Below are 22,258 nucleotides of genomic sequence, written 5' to 3'. Positions count from 1 at the left end.
TGACGCCACCACCCCGGACCGCTATCCCATCCCTCACATCCAGGACTTCGCAGTGAACTTACACGGGGCCCGCATCTTTTCCAAAGTGGACCTCGTTAGGGGATACCACCAAATCCCGGTCCATCCGGATGACGTCCCCAAAACTGCGATTATCACCCCATTCGGCCTGTTCGAATTCCTTCGGATGCCGTTCGGCCTTAAGAACGCCGCGCAGACCTTCCAGCGGCTGATGGACGCGGTAGGCCGAGACCTGGACTTGGTGCTCATTTACTTAGACGACATACTGATCGCCAGCCGTAACCGCCAGGAACACCTTTTCCACCTCCGCCAGCTGTATTCCCGCCTCCGTGATTTCGGCCTCATGATCAACCCAAGTGCCAATTCGGACTTGACTATCGATTTCCTCGGCCACAAAATCACCAGCGACGGAGCAACACCTCTACCCGCCAAGGTGGACACTATCCGCCATTTTGCCCGCCCCGACACAGTCAAAGGCCTACAGGAATTCCTTGGGATGGTCAACTTTTACCATCGGTTCATCCCTGCAGCAGCCTGTATCATGCGCCCTCTGTTCTCGCTGCTGGCTGGTAAGGGCGAGGACATCACCTGGACTGACGAGGCTGCGGCTGCTTTCGTTAAGGCCAAAGACGCCCTGGCAGACGCCACGATGCTTGTGCACCCTAGGACTGACGTCCTGACTGCCCTCACGGTAGACGCGTCCAACACCGCGGTGGGTGGGGTACTGGAACAGCTACTCGAAGGCCGCTGGCAACCCTTGGCATTTTTCAGCAAGCACCTTAGACCGCCCGAACTGAAGTACAGCGCTTTTGATCGGGAACTTCTAGCACTGTATCTGGCGGTCCGGCATTTCTGATACTTTCTAGAAGGCAGGCCTTTCACCGCTTTCACCGATCATAAGCCTCTGTCCTTTGCCTTCTCCAAAGTCTCCGATCCCTGGTCAGCTCGTCAGCAGAGACATTTATCCTACATTTCCGAATTCACAACTGACATCCAACATGTCTCCGGAAAGGATAATGTCGTTGCTGATGCACTTTCCAGACCAACCATCCACAACCTATCCTTGGGTGTCAACTACACGGCCCTAGCTGACGCACAGCAAGCCGACGACGAACTGCCCAGCTACAGAACCGCAGTCTCGGGTCTGCAGCTCCGAGATTTCTTGGTTGGTCCAGGTCAGCGGACCCTACTTTGCGACGTTGCGACTGGTCAGCCCCGCCCTATAGTCCCTGCAGCCTGGCGGAGACGCGTTTTTGACTCGGTACATGGGTTGGCGCACCCGTCCATCAGATCTACCGTCCGACTGGTCGCCAGCAAGTTTGTCTGGCATGGCCTGCGCAAACAGGTCAGTGAGTGGGCCAGGACTTGTCCGCACTGCCAGACGTCAAAAATCCAGTGACACACCAAGGTCCCACCACAGCAGTTCGAGCCTACCCGTAGGAGGTTCGACCACATACACGTCGACCTCGTGGGCCCTCTGCCAGTTTCGAGAGGAGCCCGGTACCTCCTTACCATCGTGAACCGGTTCACGAGGTGGCCTGAGGCAACCCCCCTGACTGACATCACAACTGATTCCTGCGCCCAGGCGCTGCTCACAACTTGGGTCTCACGTTTTGGTGTTCCGGCCCACATCACTTCAGACAGAGGCACCCAATTCACTTCCAGTCTCTGGGCTGCATTAGCGAACCTGCTAGGGACGCAGCTGCACACCATCACGGCCTACCATCCTCAATCAAACGGGTTGGTGGAACGTTTTCACCGCCATCTGAAATCGGCCTTGATGGCCCGCCTGAAGGGTCCTAACTGGGTTGACGAGCTGCCTTGGGTCCTGCTCGGCATATGCACTGCCCCCAAAGAAGACCTCCGCACTTCATCAGCTGAGCTTGTGTACGGGGCGCCCCTAGTTGTCCCCGGGGATTTCATACCTGCCCTTCGGGACCAAGGGGAACAACCCCCAGCAGGCCTGCAAAGACTGCGCGAGAAGCTTGGCAACTTGGCCCCGATTCCCACCTCACGGCACGGTCAAGCCCCATCCTGCCAGCCCAAGGAACTACGGGACTGTAAGTTTGTTTTCGTTCGCAGGGGCACACCTCGGGCGCCATTGCAACGACCATATGAAGGACCGTTCCGAGTCATATGGAATAACGGATCCACCTTTATTTTGGACATTGGAGGCAGGGAACAGGTTTTCACGGCGGACCGCCTCAAACCGGCCCATTTGGATCTGCAACAACCTGTCGAGGTTGCAATGCCCTGACGCAGAGGCCGGCCCCCTAAGCGGCAGCTGGTACAGCCCACGGGCCTTGGGGACTGTATCTCCGGTTCTGGGGGGGGGGGGGGGGGTTGTGTGGCGACTCACTGTTTAGTCGGGCAAACCGGCTCGGCAGTCGGGTCGCGCGGCGTCGGAGCGACGAGGCCCAAGATGGCAGCGGGCCTCGTCTTTCCGAGCGACGGGGAGAACCCGCGCGCGGGAAAGTCTTGATGACGTAATACTTACGTCATTGCCAGTTTCATTGGGCGGGAACAGTCTCCCTTAAAGGGCCCGCGCAAGGTGGGAAAATAAACCAGTTCTTGTTCGGCAATCCTCCGACTAGCGTCTTGTTTTATTCCGCGGTAGCAACCGCTACAAATGCATGTATAGAAGTTGTGCATGCCTTGCAGCTCTCAGGATTTCTATATATTATTAAGTGGCTCTGAGCATCCATAGATTAGAGCACCCCTGTTATAGATTGTCTAGTGCCCATTGGTAATGGAAGGCATCTAGCATCCAGAAAAATACACTTGTAATTTACCCTTGAACGAATTGGTTCTTTACAAGAAAGATAAAACTTTTGCCTGGAAGTGCAATCATCTGTGACAAAAGTAATGCGAGTACATACTGATCCAATAAAGACTAAATGAATAGAATGGACATTTTTTTAAAAAAATAACCTTATCTTTTCAGTTTATGCCTGGCATAACTATCTTGGAAATGTTAATTTTCTTGCCAGTAAGAGATTGTTGGATGAAGATAAAGATCTGAAGCCATGACAAGGCTCGTGGTGTAAAGATAGTAACAGTGAAGCATTTTTTTCCTGTACTGTTGATGCCTTAATTAGGTTTGCATCATCCCCAAAAGAGAATTACATTCAGGTCTCCATGCTTAGCAATTGATCACACTGATGAAGTGCACAGTTTGGAGTCTGAGAGGACATTGGGATGAGGCAAAATTGGTCAGTTGGTAATGCATGCATTCCACCATGATTTCACAAATAAATGGTCAACAAATCTTGCCAGTGTTATCACAAAATTTCTGGGATAGAAGGTCATTCCTTTAGAGATCATGCTCCACAATAATTTCTTCCTATCTTGCATCATCTAATCCAGCTTTTGGGCTTTTGAGCTTGGCAGTCAATTTGTAAATTTGTCAATTTGAGGCCAGTGGGCTGATTCACAATGTCATCAGGTAGCATGCAACTAGCACAACCTTCCACTCTGCATTAAAGGCCCACAAAAACAATGAAACTGATCAAAACAGATAAAGGCTGCTTTATTATTAGTTAATAAAGCTGGCCCTAACTGCCCACTGCAAGAGAATCTAAGGAGATTACCTACCCATCTCTCTCCCCCCGAATCGCCCACCCACAATCCTCCCTACAGTTATAGCATGACCAACCATCATACCAATCATTTCTTCCCGACCTCTATGATCCTCTCTCCAGCATGCTTTATTTGCAATTTGACCTTCTGAAACAGCAGTAGATGATGAAGGAAAGGCCATTCTACCATATATGGTAGTTTGGACATTAGGCACAATACTAATAGAGGATCCATCCCCTTTCAGAGGGGCAAACTAAGATTTCGCACAGACTAAATTTAGTGTCGGGTCACAATCATGGTTTCAGCACACTTTATCAAATCCAGATTTCCATTCCCCTCTGTCAGTTTTCTATCTTCCTCTTAAGTGCATCCAATGATATTTGCCATATCTATTCCATGTGGTGACAAGTTCCAAGCTCTTTGAGTGAAGTCATTTCTCCTAAATTTCTTGCAAGCTTTATTGACTCTTTGTTTTATACACCCAAGGAAGATTATCACATTTTTTTAAATATATAGTTAACTCTAAATGGGCATCGAAAAGCCTTCACGAATTTTAGTAACATCAAAGTCATCAAGAAATAAATCCATTTCCCAAAAGTGCCCAGATGGTTCCACAGTAGAAAACCACAGAAAACACTCAAATGAAAAAATTCCCCCCTCAGATTTATTAAGCTGCTACTTTTTAATTTCTGCATCTAGCAATGACGACTGTTGAGGGTTTCTTATTGCAGCCAGATTTGACTGTGCACATTTCTCATTCATTTTCTGAAGTACATCAACCAGGTCTTGACCACTTCAACGCTTACCTTCCTCCCGAACACATTTCAGCTCTACACGTATTTTCTGTAATGCGTCTTCTAGCTCCATATTTCGACATTTCTCCTTATCCAAGGCTACTTTCAAGTCATTATACTGCATGGGTATCTGGACAGGAAGAGTAGGGTCCTCACGCCGACGGCCAAACAAACTCTGCGTGCAAAGAATGGTGTCATGATCAGAACAACCTACTCAACAGCTGAACACCACATTAATGTGTCTAGATCTAAGAATGGAGCGAGATTTGGAGCGGGACCTTTGAAAAGAGGCGAGTCTCTGTGCGTGTGCTTGTAAGTTGCACCTTGCATGAGTCTAAGCGAAGCACATTTGCAAATTGTTACCAGTTGATTGGCTGATTAACAGCAGCAAATAAAAGGAAGGTAGGTATAAGTGGAGTTGCCATTGTGTGAGTGGACCAGTGTTAGAGTGGGGGGATTGAGGCTTTGGCAAGAAGAGGTGAAAGTAAGTCTCTGGTAAGTTTCTTTCTTTCTTGCTTTTGTGTTCCCTTTAGTGCCAGGCTAGAGTAGTGAGAATGGCTCCAGGGCTAGTGGTGTGTTCATCTTGTGAGATGTGGGAGTTCTGGGAGACCTCCAGTCTCCCTGATAACTACATCTGCAAGAGGTGCATCCAGCTGCAGTTCCTTACAGACTGTGATAGGGAACTGGAACTGGGGCTGCAGCTGGATGACCTTCAGCTCCTACGGGATAATGAGGAGTTCATAGATAAGAGCTACAGGGAGACAATCACTCCTAAGCTGCAGGAGGCAGGTAGCTGGGTGACTGTCAGAAGGATGGAGAATAGGCAGGTAGTGCAGAGTACCCCTGCAGCTGTTCCTTACTAACAGGTATACTGCTTTGGATTCTGTTGGGGTGGACGACCCACTAGGGGAAAGCCACAATGACCAGGTGTCTGGCACTGAACCCAGTTATGTGGTGCAGAAGGGAGGGGGGAGAAAAGGAGAGCGGTAGTGATAGGGGATTCCATAGTAAGGTGGGGGGGGGGGGGGTGGTGGTGGGCACAGACAGGAGATTCTGTGGACATGAAAGACTCCTGGATAGTATGTTACCTCCTGGATGCCAGGGTTTGGGATGTCTCGGATCAGGCCCACAGCATCCTGAAGGGGGAGGATGAACAACCATGGGTCAGAAAAGAGATGAGGTCCTGAAGAGGGAATATAGGGAGCTAGGTAAGAAGCTGAAAAGCAGGACCTCAAGGGTAGTAATCTCTGGATGTGCCACGTGCCAGTGAGGGTAAGAATAGGATGATTTGGCAGATGACTGTGTGGCTGAGGAGTTAGTGCAGGGGTCGGGGTTTCAGATTTGTTGATCATTGAGATCTCCTCTTGGGAAAGTACAATCTGTACAAAAGGGATGGGTTACACCTGAACTGGGGGAGGGGGGGCGGTGGTGGTGGGAGTGGTTCTTAGAGACAGGATTTATAGATTTACGGGCATTTGTAGAAGCATAGACTGATTTAGGGACAGTCAGCATAGCTTTGTGAGGTCGTGCCTCACGAGCCTGATTGAATTCTTTGAGGATGTGACAAAGCACATTGATGAAGGTAGAGCAGTGGATGTGATGTACATGGATTTCAGTAATGCGTTTGATAAAGTCCCTCGTGGAAGGCTCATTCAGAAAGTCAGGAGGCATGGGATCCAGGGAAATTTGGCTGTGTGGATTCAGAATTGGCTCACCCATAGAAGAGGGTGGTGGTAGATGGAGTGTATTCTGCCTGGTGGTAGATGGAGTGTATTCTGCCTGGTGGTCAGTGACCAGTGGTGTTCTGCAGGGATCTGTTCTGGGGCCCTTGTTCTTTGTGATTTTTAATAAATGACTTGGATGAGGATGTGGAAGGCTGGGTCAATAAGTTTGCTAGATGATACTAAGGATGGTGGTGTGGATAGTGCAGAAGGTTGCTGTAGATTACAACAGGATATTGATAGAATGCAGACCTGGGCTGAGAAATGGCAGATGGAGTTCAACCCAGAAAAGTGTGAAGTGATACACTTCAGGGGATCGAATTTGAAGGCAGAATATAAGGTTAATAGCAGGATTCTTAGCAGTGTGGAGGAACAGAGGGATCTTGGGGTCCACATCCATAGATCCCTCAAGGTTGCTGCGCAGATTGATAGGGTTGTTAAGAAGGTGTATGGAGTGTTGGCCTTCATTAGTTGGGGTATTGAGTTCAAGAGCAGTGAGGTAATGTTGTAGCTCTATAGAACTCTGGTTAGACCACACTTGGAGTATTGTGTTCAGTTCCGGTCACCTCACAGGAGGTATGTGGAAGCTTTAGAGGGTGCAGAGGAGATTTACCAGGATGTTGCCTGGATTGGAGAGCATGTCTTATGAGGATAGGTTGAGTGAGCTAGGGCTTTTCTCTTTGGAGAGGAGGATGAGGTGATTTGATAAAGGTGTACAAGATGATGAGAGGCATAAATCGAGTAGACAGTCAGACTTTTTCCCGGGGTGAAAATGGCTACTGCAAGGGGACATAATTTTAAGGTGATTGGAGGAAGGTACAAGGGGGATGTCAGGGGTAAGTTTTTTTTACACTGAGTGGTGGGTGCATGGAATGCACTACTGGCAGAGGTTGTGGGGGCAGATACACTGGGGACATTTAAGGGACTCTTAGTCACATGAATGATAGAGAAATAGAGGGCTATGTGGAAGGGAAGGTCTAGATAGATATTAGAGCAGGATAAAATGTCGGCACATCATGGGCGGAAGGGCCTGTACTGTGCTGTAGTGTTCTATGTGTGAAACTGAAAATGGAAGTCTGTAATAAAGATAATCCTCAGCTGAATTACTGATACTGCTCAACAATAGCATGATACCAATTCTAAAAGGATATATATTTTGAAAGAATAAACAAGTTGAACCAAAATAATTTGCATATAGAATACAAACAATGATCATCCTTGTTCAAGACTAATGATTAGTAAATAATAAATGTTGATGTCTAGTCACCGATTTTATTAGAGGATTTAATTTTCTATGACCCCATTTCACAAAATGGAGAAAGCATGAGAGAATAATGTTATGTAGGATGAGAAAGATTGATCAGGTTCTGGTACAGTTAGGATTGGGGCCCTGGTGGTATCATTCCAGCAGGTACCTACAGAAGTAAGAGTGGAGGAAATAAATAATTGGAGACACAAGAGAAAGCAGATGCTGGGATTTGGAGCAATAAACAAACTGCTGGAGGAACTCAGTGGGTCAGGCAGCATCTATGGAGGCAAAGGGATAGTCGATGTTTCAGGTCAAGACCCTGCATCAGGGAAAGAAATCATTCATGCAAGCCAGGCAGTAAGGGAATCATGGGGTATGGGTTTAGTACAGCAGTTAAAAGTTTAGTCATAATCTAAATGAATGGCAGAGGAGTGAAGACCCAAATGGCCTACTCCTGCTTCTATTTGTTTTATTCTTAAACTTCAAAGCCTGCTAAAATTAAACAGGTAGTTTGTTTGCATAATACCCACAGATCCAGGTTCAGTTTGTATTCACATTTAACTACCTTCTTCTTTTTAATTGACTGGTCCATCTTTGATTGTAGGAAATCTATCAGTTTAGACTGTTGAGAGATTGTACCTTCCAGCTTCACTCTATCATGGGAGAACACCATCTGTAAATGGAAAGAACAATACAAATAGGGTTCTGCTTCAACTACCTCCATACACACAGCCCAATCAAAGGTCATTTCATCGAGAAAAAAGGTTTCTGTTGTGTCACCTGTTTTGAAAGCACATCATTCCATTAATCTTCCACGGGAATACCTTCAAGTTTTGGCTCAAAAGCACCTAAATTTTCTTCAGACAAATACACAAATTTATTTGTTCTGATCATTGTTAGATTTTGTTATTGTGAAATCACACTAACAAGGTATGACTATAGAAATAATCCTCAGTAATACCAGACTGGCTGAGTCATTCCTTCATCCTGAAACAACACTACTAGTGAAAAGCACTGGCCAGAAAACTACAAAACATTGTAGTTGTAATTGTAAATCATGCCAAAAATACTTTGGTTTTGGATCTGCTGTTGCAAACTTGAATAAGGCTGGGCCTAGAGTGGTCAATGGGGATGCAAGGGCTGGTGGTTATTGGTTCAATTGAGTCCTTTGGTAGCATGTGGTGTGGGAGGGAATAGGAATGCAATAAGATGATTGAATCTGGGATGGAAGGTGAATTGTCTTCATAGTAGTGCTAATATAGGACACAATATAAATGAGGAACTTAGAAGCACATATAACAAAAATAATACGGTAATCATGCAGACTTTAATCTACATGTAGACAAGTAAAACCAAATTAGCAATAAGAGAGGAAGAATTGATGGCGTAAATACAAAATGGTTCTCCACATCAGTACATTGAGAAACCAAATCTACACGTGTACCATTGGACGGGGTTAATTGATGCTCTTGTAGTTAAGCAGATTTTCGGGATGAATAATTGTAAGAAAATTTTACATTGATTCTTTAAGTGATCTAACTTGATCCAAAACTAGGGACCTAATCTCAACAATGCAAACTACAAAGGAATAAGGTGTGAGCTGGCTATAGTATATTGAGGAAACTACATTAAAAGATATAACATTAAGTGATCAATGACTAAAGTTTGAAGAATTAATAAATATTTAAAACAAATATATATTCCTTTTAAGGGAAAAAGCAAACATGCCCAACTATGGTGATAATGAGAAGTTAAAAATAGTATTAGATCAAAGGAAGCCTGAATGCTTGGAAAAATTCAGAATTTATTAAACATGTAGTAAAAGTGAACTAAAATTGTGAGGTATTAATAGGAGAAACATCCAAGAGTCCAGAAAATCTGCTGGTCCTGCACTACTAAAGCCTCAAAGATGACAGATTATCAAAGTTTACATGTAAAATGAAAATTAGATCTGATTTCCTTAGTATTTATTGCTCACCTGCATGTTTGCAATCTGATACTCCAAATCACTCTGCTCTGTCTTTAATAGATCAGCCTGATCCAGGGCTTCCTGCAGTCCTTGAGTCAGACGAAAGATGTGTGTCTTGTGCATGTCCAACTGCTGCTGCAGCTTTGTTTGCTGAGTTGGGTGAAGAATCACAAGATGCAGATAACATAGTTTAGAGGCAGACAGAAAGAACAAATGAATAAGGTTAGTCAGTTATTAATCTCATCAGTGTACACAACACCAGGAACAAAGAACTGACAAAACTGTTAAAGTGCTAAATTTCTGTTCAATTAAGGAGTGTGCAATAAATTACCACCGGGCATTCCTCTCCAGGAGCAGAGCTCCTCACTTTGTTCTTTATGACTTATAATCACTTTTAACACAGAATTGTTAATGCTGATACATGCTCTGGGTTCTCTTTTTGTAAAATAGCTGTTCACAGGACATGTGCATAGCTGACAAGGCCAGTATTCATTGCCCTTTGAATGGAGTGGCTTGTTAGGCCATTTCAGAGACCAGAATTAAGCACACTGTATTCAACCACATTGAGAAAGTTGGCCAGACTGGGCAGATTTCCTTCCCGAAAAGTTTTAATTAACCTGATGGATTTTTAACAATCCAGGAGTTTCATGATAACTGTTACTGACATTAGCTTTAATGTAGAATTTGGTAATTTTCACAAAAGAACATAATCAAATTTCATTTGATCTTTAATCCATTGACAAGCATTTAACTTAATGCTTATGTTTCAAGGAATAATCTCCAAGTTTTCTTCACCTCTTCAATCAGTCTGTGCTTTAGCTCTCGCTCTGTCTCCAGTTTCTGCTGAAGGCCACGTGCATTCATCTCCAGCATAGTGTGCTTCTTTTCCAGGTCACTCAGCTGTGAGTGAAAACAAACAAAATCTGATACAAATATTTTGTACAGTGGTATACTGTTGCACTTTTACAGTACATCCAATTAAATGAATAATCTTGTAATGTAAGCAAAACAACATTTTAAAAATGTGTCAAATAGATCCCACTTATTAAGCTCTTTTCATGACCTTGTGGTATCCTAAAATGCCACACTTCCATCGTAGTATTTTGAAATGAAGCTATTGTTATTGTATAGAGAAACACAATAGTCAATTTGGACATGATAGCAGCACCTATATTTAACAGCTCTACTAATTAGATGTTAGGTTAACAGAATAAATAGTTCCAAGTCATTAGGGGTCCTTCCACAGTAAGGCTACCATGATACGGGATTGCACTGGCTGTTTATCTTTGCTGTATCATTTACAGATTTGTCTGCCATGCTGCTTAAGGACTGCAACTGTCATTAAAATGCTCAAAGCCACTGTAGGACATGTCTCCTCTGGTATGGATATTCACCAGAGGTATTCTGGGGGTTGAGAGAAATTCAAAAGCAAGCAGTGAAGATGAAGTAAAAACAGAAATATTCAGCAGGTCAGAGACCTGTGCAGAGAGGAAGAGTTAATGTTTTGGGTTGTTAACCTTTCATTTTCCATTTATATTTCAGATACACAGCATTTACAGTAATTGCTTTTGAACAATTATTTATAAAAGCATATTGGATTTATAATTTCATTTGGTGATCTGTTAGACATTTGCTCCCCTGTGAGATAGCAATTTACAAGCAACTGTTTATCATTAAGTAACAAAGCATGTATTTAAATTCTTGAAGGGATTCCATTTGCTTTTTTGTTTTCCCTTCACTTTTCACAATTATTTATTTTCGTATACTAGTCTGAAATGTTTTAATGAAACAAAACATTTTTAATTCTCAATAAATTACTCATCAGGTTTTACTCATCAGGTTTTGTGCATAAGAAATATTTTAAGTTATATTACAGTGCTTTATAATTGGATGTTTGAGTGGATCCGATAACCAAAATATGAAACTTCCTGTTGCTGTTTGCCAAGGTACAATTTTCACAGTAACTATCAAATAATTCACTATGTAGGAAAAAAAAACTTGAAATAAAACTCACACCTTAAAAAAAAATCATTCAGTTGTATTGGATCACATCTTGCAATCACCTACCCAATTTCATTGGATAGTGGATGATAAGGGAAGACTGAATTATCACCCAAGAATTGCACAAATTAGGCTATATATTATTTTTGCCTGTGTATCTCCTCAACTGAAGCACTTACACTGCCATAGGCCAATTGGGATGAATATCCTGCTTCTGTACTACACATTCCACAAACAGTAAAGCTCTGACAATCCACTATATGACTATTTGGAAATCCTGATAGTAAGGCATCTAGCTCATCAGGTGAGGTTTGCTGCACTCCCTTTCAACTTTCCAGGACCCAGTGGAAAATTTATATTGTGTAACAACTAAAACAAAGTGAATTAAAAATGTGTTGGGGTATTAATGGAAATAAAATCTGATAGTCTGGAAGCTCTGCCAGTCTGGCACCAAAGTGCCAAAAGTCCTGGATTATTGGAGTTTTGCTGCCTGTATTAATGATGGTATTTAATGTTTCTTCCCGTTACATTCATTCTTATTAATTCTTTAAAAATAAGATATCTGCAGGGTGAATAGTCGTTTGAACAGTCTCACATATTTCCAATCCACATCATTTGCCATCGAATGATATATTTCATAAATTTTTGTTCTAATTTCTACTAATCATTTACTTTCAAAGGGCACCATGATGCAATGTTCAGTTTCCTTACCAACTCTATTTATTTCAGATGTTACATGCGACAAAGGAAGAACATCTAAAGGGGATAAATTTAGCAGAACATTTATAATTATCCTAAATACTACACTACAAATGTAGAGAAATTAAAATAACTTGTAACAAGTTCCATTACAAGTGCAGCATTCACTTTCATTGTCAAATCTTCTATATAAAAAGTGCAAATTTAATTCTACAAGGGATGTAGAATAAGTTTGCAGAGGGCTCTTAGACCAAAACAGAACATAACATTTTGCAGCAACCAGTCAGTAAAAGGATGATGCTTCTGTTCTGAAGTTTGACAGATTCGCTCTAATTCTTTCAACTGTGAAATCCTATTTTCCATAACAGGGTGACACCTTGCACAATATGATGGAATAACACCTCTGCACGAGTTCTGTGATAACTTCCAGAATCCTTCGATTTGCACCAGATGAATACATAAACTCAAACACCCTCATGCAGTTGATAATTTCTTCCCTTACCCTAATTCAAGGTATCATTCTCTATTGTGATGAAATGAGATTCTCATGCTTGTAGTTCAAGTTATTGCTGGAAATAATAGCCCAACATTTTCAACCAAAGGTGCAGTTCTGTGGAGTGCATACAAAGATAGCTTCTTGCAATATTAGCAAAGGAAATAAATTTGCCTTCCAACTATTAGCATCTGCATACAGTTGGCAATTCTCAGGAAAAAACAAAACCATGGCAAAGGGGGTGGAATAAAAAGGTCCACTACAATTCTTGGTTTACTTTAACTTATTATTTCCCTAAATCACCACTATTCTGATGTTGTCCAAAGTATTAAATTTTTAAAATTTTATTTACAGCGTGGTAACAGGCCCTTCTGGCCCAACAAGCCCGCAGTGCCCATTTTAAACCCAAATTAACCTACCCGTACATCTTTGCAATGTGGGAGGAAACCGGAACACCCGGAGAAAACCCACGCAGACACGGGAGAACGTACAAACTCCTTACAGACAGCGACGGGAATCGAACCCCGATCGCTGGCGCTGTAATAGTGTCGCGCTAACCGCTATGCTACTGTTGCCCTCTTGGAATGCACATGAATGCAGCCTGGATTAAATATTAGACTCTGGCAATTGATATCTAAAGAGGTGGTACTTGAGTAGTCATTGAATCAGCTTCTGTTTCAATAAAAGCACAAAGAATATCAGAGACTGTTCCCATCACCACCAGCAGCTTGCGGTTTCTGATATCCAAAGCATTTTTTTTAATATTCATACATAGATACCCACATTACAGTTCCACCATAAATCAGTGGCCACTGCCTTGGCCAATCCCTAAGCTAAAATTTTGATAAAGTACTTGGTGATTTTTTTAAAAATTCTGTTATATTGTTCTACCAATTCTATGTTTTGTATTTATCTATATTTTTTCTCTAAAACTACCCATGACTCTTTTCCCATTAAAAGAGAGCTCCCTAGAGCTCAGAGTTCCCTCCTATATAACATACAAAACATAACAGTTGACCTGAGAATGAGAGAATTTTAAAAACCAGCAAATGAAAAATTAATAGATCAATTGAAATCAAACAAGCAAGGAATATGATAACAGTTTGTAAGACATTCAACATATGTAACAACAAACATAAGAGCACAGTTAGCAGAGCTGCTGCTTCACAAAGCCAGAGATTTGGGTTCAAAACTGAACTCGAGTGCTGTCTATGTGGAGTTTGCATATTTTCCCTGGGACCTACGGGTACTTCGGTTTCCTCCCAATCCCAAAAATATATGGGTTGGTAGGTTAATTGGCCACTGTAAATTGCCCCTGGCGTGTAGGTGAGTGATCGAATCTGAGAGGAGCTGATGAAAATGTGGGCAGAATAAAAAGTGGGATTGATGTAGGATTTAGTGTAGGATTAGTGTAAATGGGTGGTTGATGGTCGTCACGGACTTGGTAGACCAAAGGGCCTACATCTGCGCTGCATCTGTCTGACTCTATGACTCTGCAGGCATACAAGAGGGAAGAGAGTACCAAAATTAAATGTTCTTTCGTAAATATAGAAGCTGAAACAGGCAAATTACTAATGGGAAATACGTAAATGACAGAGCAGATAAATAAACATGCTGCATTTATAGTTAAAATAGAACTAAAAGCTTTTCAAAAGTAGTCAGAGATATGGAGGTAAAATAGAGAGAAGGACTTAACATGATTATCATGAGAGATAAAGGAACTGAAGGCTCACAAATCCACTGAACATTAGAGCTCACATCCTAGGATTCCAAAACAAATGGCTGCAGAGGTAATGATTGCATTTGCTGTGATTTTTCAGAATTTCCCAGATTTCCCAATCTTCCAGACATGTAAAACCACTAATTAAGAAATGAGAGAGAGAGAAAGCAGGGAACAATAGACCAGTTAGCCTAACATCTGTCATTGGGAAAATGCTGGCGTCCATTATTACAGAAAGAGCAGCAGAACATTTTGAAAATCATAATACAATTAGGCACTGTCAGCATGATTTTACGAAGAGCAAATCAAATTTGATAATTTTCGTTTGTAAGAGTTCTTTGAGGACATAATTAGCACAGTGAATTTTCAGGAACCAGTAGATGTGGTGTATTTAGATTTCTAAAACACTTTTGGTGAGGTATAACATTGAAAAGTTATTCCACAAGGGCTCATGATATTGAGGGTAATATATTAGCATGGATAGAGGACTGATCACTGACAAAAAAAAAGTAAAATAAATGGGTTGTTTTCAGGTTTGCTTGCTATAACTAGCAGGGTGCCATAAGTGTTGCACCTGAGCTATCTACAATTAATGCTAATGATTTTGGTAAAGGGACTGAATATATTGTATCAAGTTTACATATGATGCAAAGAAAGGTGGAAAAGTAAGTTCTGAGGAGGACGCAAAAAGTCTGCAAAAGGGATGTAGTTAAGCTAACTGAGTGGGCCAAGGATGATAGATGGAATAAAATGTAGGGAGATGTGATGTTATCTACTTTGGTAGTATGAATAGAAAAGCAGAGTACAATTTAAATGTTGTGAGGCAAATGAATCCTGGTGTTCAATGTTTTCTGGTTGTCCTCAAACAAGAAACACAAAGTTAACGTATGGATATAGCGAGCATTTAATCAGAGTTGGCTGTTAATGCAAAAGGAATAGAGCTTTGACTTGGAGTACTGCATAGAGTTTTGGTCTCTTTATTTAAGGAAATACTTCCCATGGAAGCAATGTGAAGGTTCCTGGGGTGCAGGGTTTGTCTTACGGGGAAACATTGAGTTTATGAAAGGTGATCATTTTACAATATTTAAGATTGTGAAGGTGCTTGAAGTGGTAAATGCCCTGAGGATGGGGAAATCTAGACCTAGGAGGCATTGTTTCAGAATAAGGGGTCACCTATTTAAGACTGAGATAAGGAGGAATGCCTTCTCTGGGAGGCTGGGAATCTTTGGAATTCTCTAACCTAGTGATCTGTGGATGCTGGTTCATAGTCACGACTGGGATGGTTAGATATTCACTGACACTTGCTGGGTCTATCCTTAATCCACCTCCTGATAGCATATTCTTTACTCTCCTTCCCGCAAATGGAACTATGTCCTCTCTATGGCTAATGCCAATTCTAAGAGACATTTCGCTTTTCCATAAACTCTTTATTCCCCGCTAGACCACCATCCCTTGAATAGTGGTTCCACGACTGAGAAATAGGAATCCATCTACAACTTCTAAGCTGGACAGAAGGAAAAGCCTGTACTCTGATTGTTGCCCACTCATTCACATCTTTAGGTTAAGTGCACTTATCAAGGTTAAGTGCTATTTTGAACTTCACATTGTGTTGTTTTTAAACCTAATACATCATCCAATACGTTGTGCTTCTTCTCTTTATCTCTACATTAAAACCAAGATTCTTCACAAATCCTTCATTTTTTCAACACTTCCAAACAATGGTGGTGCTTATCCCTGTCTTGATACAAGTACTTTTATTCAAAATCAGACCTTAACAAATATGGCAATCCAGCCTCCAAGTCAAAGCTTTACAAGTTCTGAAGTAAACAGAAGTGGAATTTTCTGGCACACACTAACCGTATCAGAAAGGCTTTCTGCCTTCAGTTTCTGTTCCTTTAAACAATGCTGTAACGATAGGATCTCAGATTTGTGCTCCTTCACAGCTAGTTCCACAGCCTGGCGGGACTCATTGCCACGCTGGTCTGCACGCATTCTGTAAAATTAAGGAAAGATAATTCATTAAAAAGAGTTGTGGCTGTTTTTATGTGTGTGCAGAGTAAAGTTAAAACATCTGCAGGTAACTCTAAACATGAAGGTGCTATAAATAATGAGGGGAATAGTAATAGACCGCAAGAGATATCAAAAGGCCAGCAGAATGCACATCATACGGCAGCTGAAGTTTAAAAGTACAGTGATACATTTTGTCAGAAAGACCAAAGGGACAATAGAGGCTTGTTGTGCACATGTATGGCTCATGGGTCAGACCCAGCCCGCAGGATGGGTCTGTGAGCTTACTGTCCCACCAGCCCTTCTGTCCTATCTGGTCATCTGGCAGAAGCACGTGCTCACCAGGCAAGACTCAAGTTTTTAATCCTACCCACTCCTTGCTGCCTTCCTGGGTCTGGAACCTACTTGATGCTGGTTTTGGGGCAAAACAATGGGAAAAGATCAGTGGCATGGGATTGAGTGGATTGCTTTAACGAACAGCTGGTATCCTTCTGTGTCATAGCAATTTTATGATCCTAGAGGATAAATGTATTTAATAATTTAAGCTTTCAGTTCCAAAAGCTCCACTTCAGCATTCAATAGCAACTGTCATAGTAACCGTGACTTTTATACAACTTCAACACAACAGAAGACTCACGAGCATAGATTTATTTATGAATCACGACTAGCCACGATGTAATCTATTTCTAACATTGCTAACAGAATTTGGTTTGGAAATAATGATAGTAAGTGACTGCTTTTGCATTTATTGAATTGAAAAAAAATCAGGTGATTCATTCATGAGATTCAAATGTCATTGTCAAGGCCGTCAGTTTTTAAATTCGTTTTTCAGTATCTGGGTGTTGCTGACAAGGCCAGTACTTATTGACCATCAATAATTGCTCTTAAGAAGGCGGTGGTGAACCACCTTCTTGCACCATTGCAATTTTTCTGGTGAAGGTGTCTGCATAATGCTTTTGGGGAGGGAGTTCCAAGGTTTAGACCCAGCAATATATTTTCATGTCAGGGTGGTGTGCAGCTTTGGAGGAACACCTGCAGGGGTGGTGCTCCCATGGCCTGAAGCCCTTTGTCATTAGTGGCAGCAGAGGGTGTGGCTTTGGAAGGGGCCTAAGTGAATAACTGTGGTTTTATTGCATGTCTCTAATATTTTTTTTCATGATTATTGTTTTAAAAGTACTCCCAATACCGGGTTAAAGACTGTAGATTTACAGATGTCAATTGCTAATTGCCTTTAAGAAAGCAATTCCTGGAGTAAAGCTATGCAGGAAGTGCAAAGACTCTTAGTTGATGCCTATGAAGGAACAATGATATATTTCCAAGTCAGGGCGATATGAAAGTTAAAAGAAAGAGCAGGTGATGATGTTCCACTGTATCTGCTGCGCTTATTTTTCTAGCTGGTAGAAGTCATAGATTTGAAAGCTACAGCTGAAGAAGACTTGGCAAATTCCTACAATGCATTATGCAGATGGTACAAACTGCAGCCCAGTACACCACAGGTAAGTGAATGTGTTGGATTCTGGTGATGTGCCTTTCATGCAGGATGTTTGGCTTCAGAAGAGTGAAGTTGTAACATATTGCTGGAGCTCTACCTCATGCAGGTAAGTGGAAAATATTCATCACACTCATCACTTGCTTTGCAGGTCATGAAAAAGCTTTAGGGCAAATCAGGTTGCAAGTCACACAAAACAATACTTAACTCCTGAACTACCCTTGTAGTCAAGATTACCATGGCTCATCTAATTAAGTTTGTCATCAATGGTGACCCCCAAAATGATGGTGGATTTGGTGATGGGAATGATCTTGAAAGTCAGGAGCTGCTGGTTGGACTCTCTCATTGGAGGTGGTTAGTCCCTGGTATTTGCATAACATGATTGTTAATTGTCAATCTTCAGCTCAAACCCAAACGTGGTCAGAAACTGCTCCACTACATGAACAGTGGTGCATGAATTAAACACGTAATTATCAGTGAACATTACACTTCTGGTCTTATGATGGAGGGAAGGTCATTGATTAAGCTGATTGGACCCAGGACATTACACTGAGAAACTCCTGCAACAAAGTCCTGGACTGGAGATGGTTTGCATCCAAACACTATAAGCATCTTCATTTGTACCAGGTATGCCACAAGTCAGTGGAGAGTTTTCCCTATGAAACTCTACATGGATGTCTCAGTCTTTCATTCTCTCCTCGAGAGTGCATTTCTTCTTTCCCATGTTTGGCCTAAGGTTACAATGCTGCCTGGAACTGAGTGGAACTCAAAGCGAGTGTTGGTGAGCAGATAAGTGCCACCTGGTAGTACTGTAAATGACACCTTACTATTTGTTCGGCTTGTCTGATAGGTCTCGTCAGGGTAGATGGCAATCTGATCTCCATTGTCACCCCTAAATAATATTATGTGACATGAATCCCATTTGTTTACTGTAACTTAACGTGGTTCTGATGGTTGATAATTATCGCAGCATCTAATGTATTAGTTGATATCAATATAGTACTGGTTCCTTGGTACAGTGCCCACATATTCACTTCCCACTTTAATACTCAGTCACTCAATAACCTGTACTATTAGTCAACATTTTTTTCCTGCAGTGCAGTACCTGTTCTGCTTTTCTATGTCTAGTAGTCTCTTCATTTCTTGGATCCGCCGCTCAAGTTGAGCTTTCTCTTCTTCAAATTCTGATCTCCAGTTTTCCCATTGGCGTTCTTTTTCTAGGAGTTCATCGTTCAGTGTCTCTAGGTCCATCACCTGCTCTTCCAGCATTGAGCAAGTTGTCTTTAATGTCTCTATTGTCTGAAATTGGAACAATTTACAAAAGTCATGATTAAGTTCTCTGCCCAAATGAGGCTACAGGTAAGTAAAGGAAACGCAGAGTTCGAAATTATTCTACACCACCAAATTTCAAGATATCATCCACTAAAATGTCACTCTTCAATGATAGTTGGTTGTTCTGTTAATAAATCACCAAGTAAAACTAGATTGATTGGCATGGAAATGATTAATCGTTCAGCCTCATAGATGTCTCCAGTTGGTCGATATCATTGCCAAGAGATCCTAAACACTTGTGCAGAAGAGCTCAGGGACTGGGGTTTGAAATATATTACTGACATTATTTCAAATATATATATTTATAAACTGTAAAAAAAAAGCTTTCAGTGGACATTGAACAATTAGATGATTTTAAGGCCACTTTGAGGCCAACTGTTCATTGACATGATTGTACTAACCTGTTTTTGGTTACTAAGCTGAAGCTCTTGGTCAGATAGTTCCTGGCGCATTCTCCCCATTTCCTGACGAAGCTGGGCTCGTTCATCTCCAATGCATGATAATTCTTCTACCTGCTTGGTCAGGTAGTAGTTTTGGCTATTGAGCTCTGCATTTTCCTGACTCAGCTGGTTTAACTGCTCCTCCAGGTCAGAGATAACCTGTCCAAAGACAACAGGAACACAAAGTCCAAATCTGTTGTTTGTTGCATGCAGTACCTATACATATACTCTCAATGACAACCTGTGACTGCAAAGCCACTGCTGAAGCCTTTGCAAGAAATTTCAGCCAGAGGTGCCAAGCAGATGATCCATCTCAGCTCCATTTTAAGGCCCCTGCCATTGACATAGCCAGTCTTCAGACAATTCAATTCTCCCTACATGATTTCAAGAAAAGCCTGAGCACACAGAATACAAAAAGGTAATAGGTCTTGACTACATCCTGGTCATGCAAGATACAGCTGGTCTTGGAGTACTGTTATAACTGTGCAGATATGTCCTATCCACAAAAAGCTGAACTAACCCATTTCAGTTAATTACTATCCCACCAGTCTGCTCTCAGTCATCAAGGCAATGGAAGGTATCATTAACAGTGCCACAAATAGCATTTACTCATCAATAATCTGTCTGCCAATATCCATTTGGTTTTCATCAGGGCAAGTCAGCTTCAATCCTCATTAGAGCTTTAGATCTCAGACAAAAGAAATGAGGCGAGAGTGAATGACTTTAAAATCAAGGAAGCATTTGACCAAGTACCCAGTTACAAAATCGCAGTAAAATTGAAGTCAATGGTAATTTGATAGGGAATACATCATTGGCTCAGAAACAGCAAGCTCAGGAAAAAACAGTCTGTGGTTTTTGGAAGTCAATAATTTCAGTCCCTGGTCAGGACTATGTCCTCAACCATCTTCAGACGCTTTATCATCTTAAGCTGATGCATACAAGGGCAAGAGGGGATTGTGTTCTCTTTTATTTTTCTATTTTTTCCTTACGAGATCAAAGGAAGTCATTTGTCCATTGAGTCTATGCTGGTTCTTATAGCATTCCCATCCATCTCATTCCTCTACTTAATTCCTAATAACCTATTCTCTCTAACGTGCTCATCAAGTGCAAAAGAGGTTTACCAGGATGCTGCCCAGATTAGGAGGTATGAGCTACAAGGAAAAGTTGGAAAAACTTGGGTTGTTTTCTGTGGAGCAATGGAAGGCTGAGGGAATAGAAGTTTATAAAATTATGAGAGGCATAGATAGGGTAGACAGTCAGAATCTTTCTCCCAGGTACAAATGTCAAGTACTAGAGATCATGCATTTAAGGTGAGAGGGGGAAGTTTAAAGGAGATGTGCAGGGCAAGGGTTTTTTTTGTTACACAGAGAGTGGTGGGTGCCTGGAACGGGTTGCCAGAGGTAGTGGTGGATGCACATACAATAGTGGCATTTAAGAGGCTGTCAGATAAACTAATGAATATGCAGGGAATGGAGGGATATGGATCAGGTACAGGCAGAAGAGATTTAGTTTAATTCAGTATTGTGTCTGGTGCGACATCATGGGCCAAAGGGTGTGTTCTTGTGGTGTTCTGTTCTATGTAATTCCCTCACTTCTCCTGCCACCACCGCCTCTTTAAAGGAGCTAATTAACATGCCAACCAACATTTCTCTGGCATGGTCGTGAACCAGTGGTAATTGGTTTATCATTGTCACATGTATCGAGACACAGTGAAAAGCTTTGTTTGCATGCCGTCCAGGCAGATCATTCCATACACAAGTCCATTGAGGTAGCGCAAAAGGTAAAGCAAAAAACAGAATGCAGAATACAGTGTTACAGTTACAGAGAAAGGGCAGTGTAGGTAGACAAATAAAATGGAAGGGACATGCCGAGGTAGATTGAGAGATCATCTTTAGTGTGCAAGAGTCTTATAACAGCAGGATAGAAGCTGTCCTTGAGCCCGGTGGCACGTGTTCTCAAGCTTTTGTACCTTCTGCCCAATGGGAGGGAGAAAGGAAAATGACCGGTGTGGGAGGGGTCCTTGATTATGTTGGCTGCTTTCCTGAGGCAGCGGGAAGCATAGAGTCAATGGAGGGGAGGCTAGTTTTCATGATGGACTGAGCTGCGTTCACAACTCTCTGCAATTTCTTGCAGTCTTGGGCAGAGCAGTTGCCATACCAGGCTGAGATGCATCCGAATAGGGCACTTTCCATGATGCATCTATAAAAATTGCTGAAAGTCAAAGGGAACATGCCAAATCTCCTTAGTCTTCTGAGGAAGTAGAGGCGCTAGTGTGCTTGCACCCTGAGGTAACTGACATAATCACAGGGACAACTTGCAAACTCCAAGTACATAGACAGCACACAAGATCAGGATTACAGGAGCTGTGCAACAGCAGCACTACCTGCTGTGCCACTGTGATCCTGAGGAGTTTTGACATGGTGGATGTGGTGAGGACGTTTCCTCTTCAGGAAGAATCTGGAATCTTGGGGGTGGTGCAATAGCCTAGCAGTTACCACTGCAGCCTCACAGTCCAGAGACCTGGGGTCAATCCTGACATGGGTGCTGTCTGCATGAGTTTGCGTGCTCTCCCTGTGACTGCTTGGGTTTCCGCCAGTATGCCAAAGATGTGCTGGATGTTAGGTTAATTGGCTACTATAAATTACCCGTGGTGGAAATGGACGGCAGGAGAATGGAGGAGATGGGGATTTAATGGGATGCAAAGGAACAAATAGCAGATGGTTGGTACAAATGTGGTGTGCAGATGG

General features: G+C 42.3%; 1 protein-coding gene across 1 annotated transcript in view; it reads right to left on the bottom strand.

Moving 5' to 3' along the window:
- The window catches only part of LOC127579322 (citron Rho-interacting kinase-like), a 196,458-nt gene that overhangs the window by 62,160 nt on the left and 112,040 nt on the right, over nt 1–22,258 (bottom strand). Inside the window, 7 exon segments of the mRNA XM_052032041.1 lie at nt 4,404–4,566; nt 7,927–8,034; nt 9,340–9,480; nt 10,126–10,230; nt 16,101–16,236; nt 18,845–19,038; nt 19,473–19,670. Coding sequence (XP_051888001.1) covers nt 4,404–4,566; nt 7,927–8,034; nt 9,340–9,480; nt 10,126–10,230; nt 16,101–16,236; nt 18,845–19,038; nt 19,473–19,670 — 1,045 coding nt within the window.

The sequence above is a fragment of the Pristis pectinata genome, chromosome 17 (assembly GCF_009764475.1).
Source record: "Pristis pectinata isolate sPriPec2 chromosome 17, sPriPec2.1.pri, whole genome shotgun sequence".
In the NCBI taxonomy this organism is placed as follows: domain Eukaryota; kingdom Metazoa; phylum Chordata; class Chondrichthyes; order Rhinopristiformes; family Pristidae; genus Pristis; species Pristis pectinata.
Note: the sequence above shows the minus strand (reverse complement) of the source record. Positions and strands in the feature narration are given on the sequence as shown.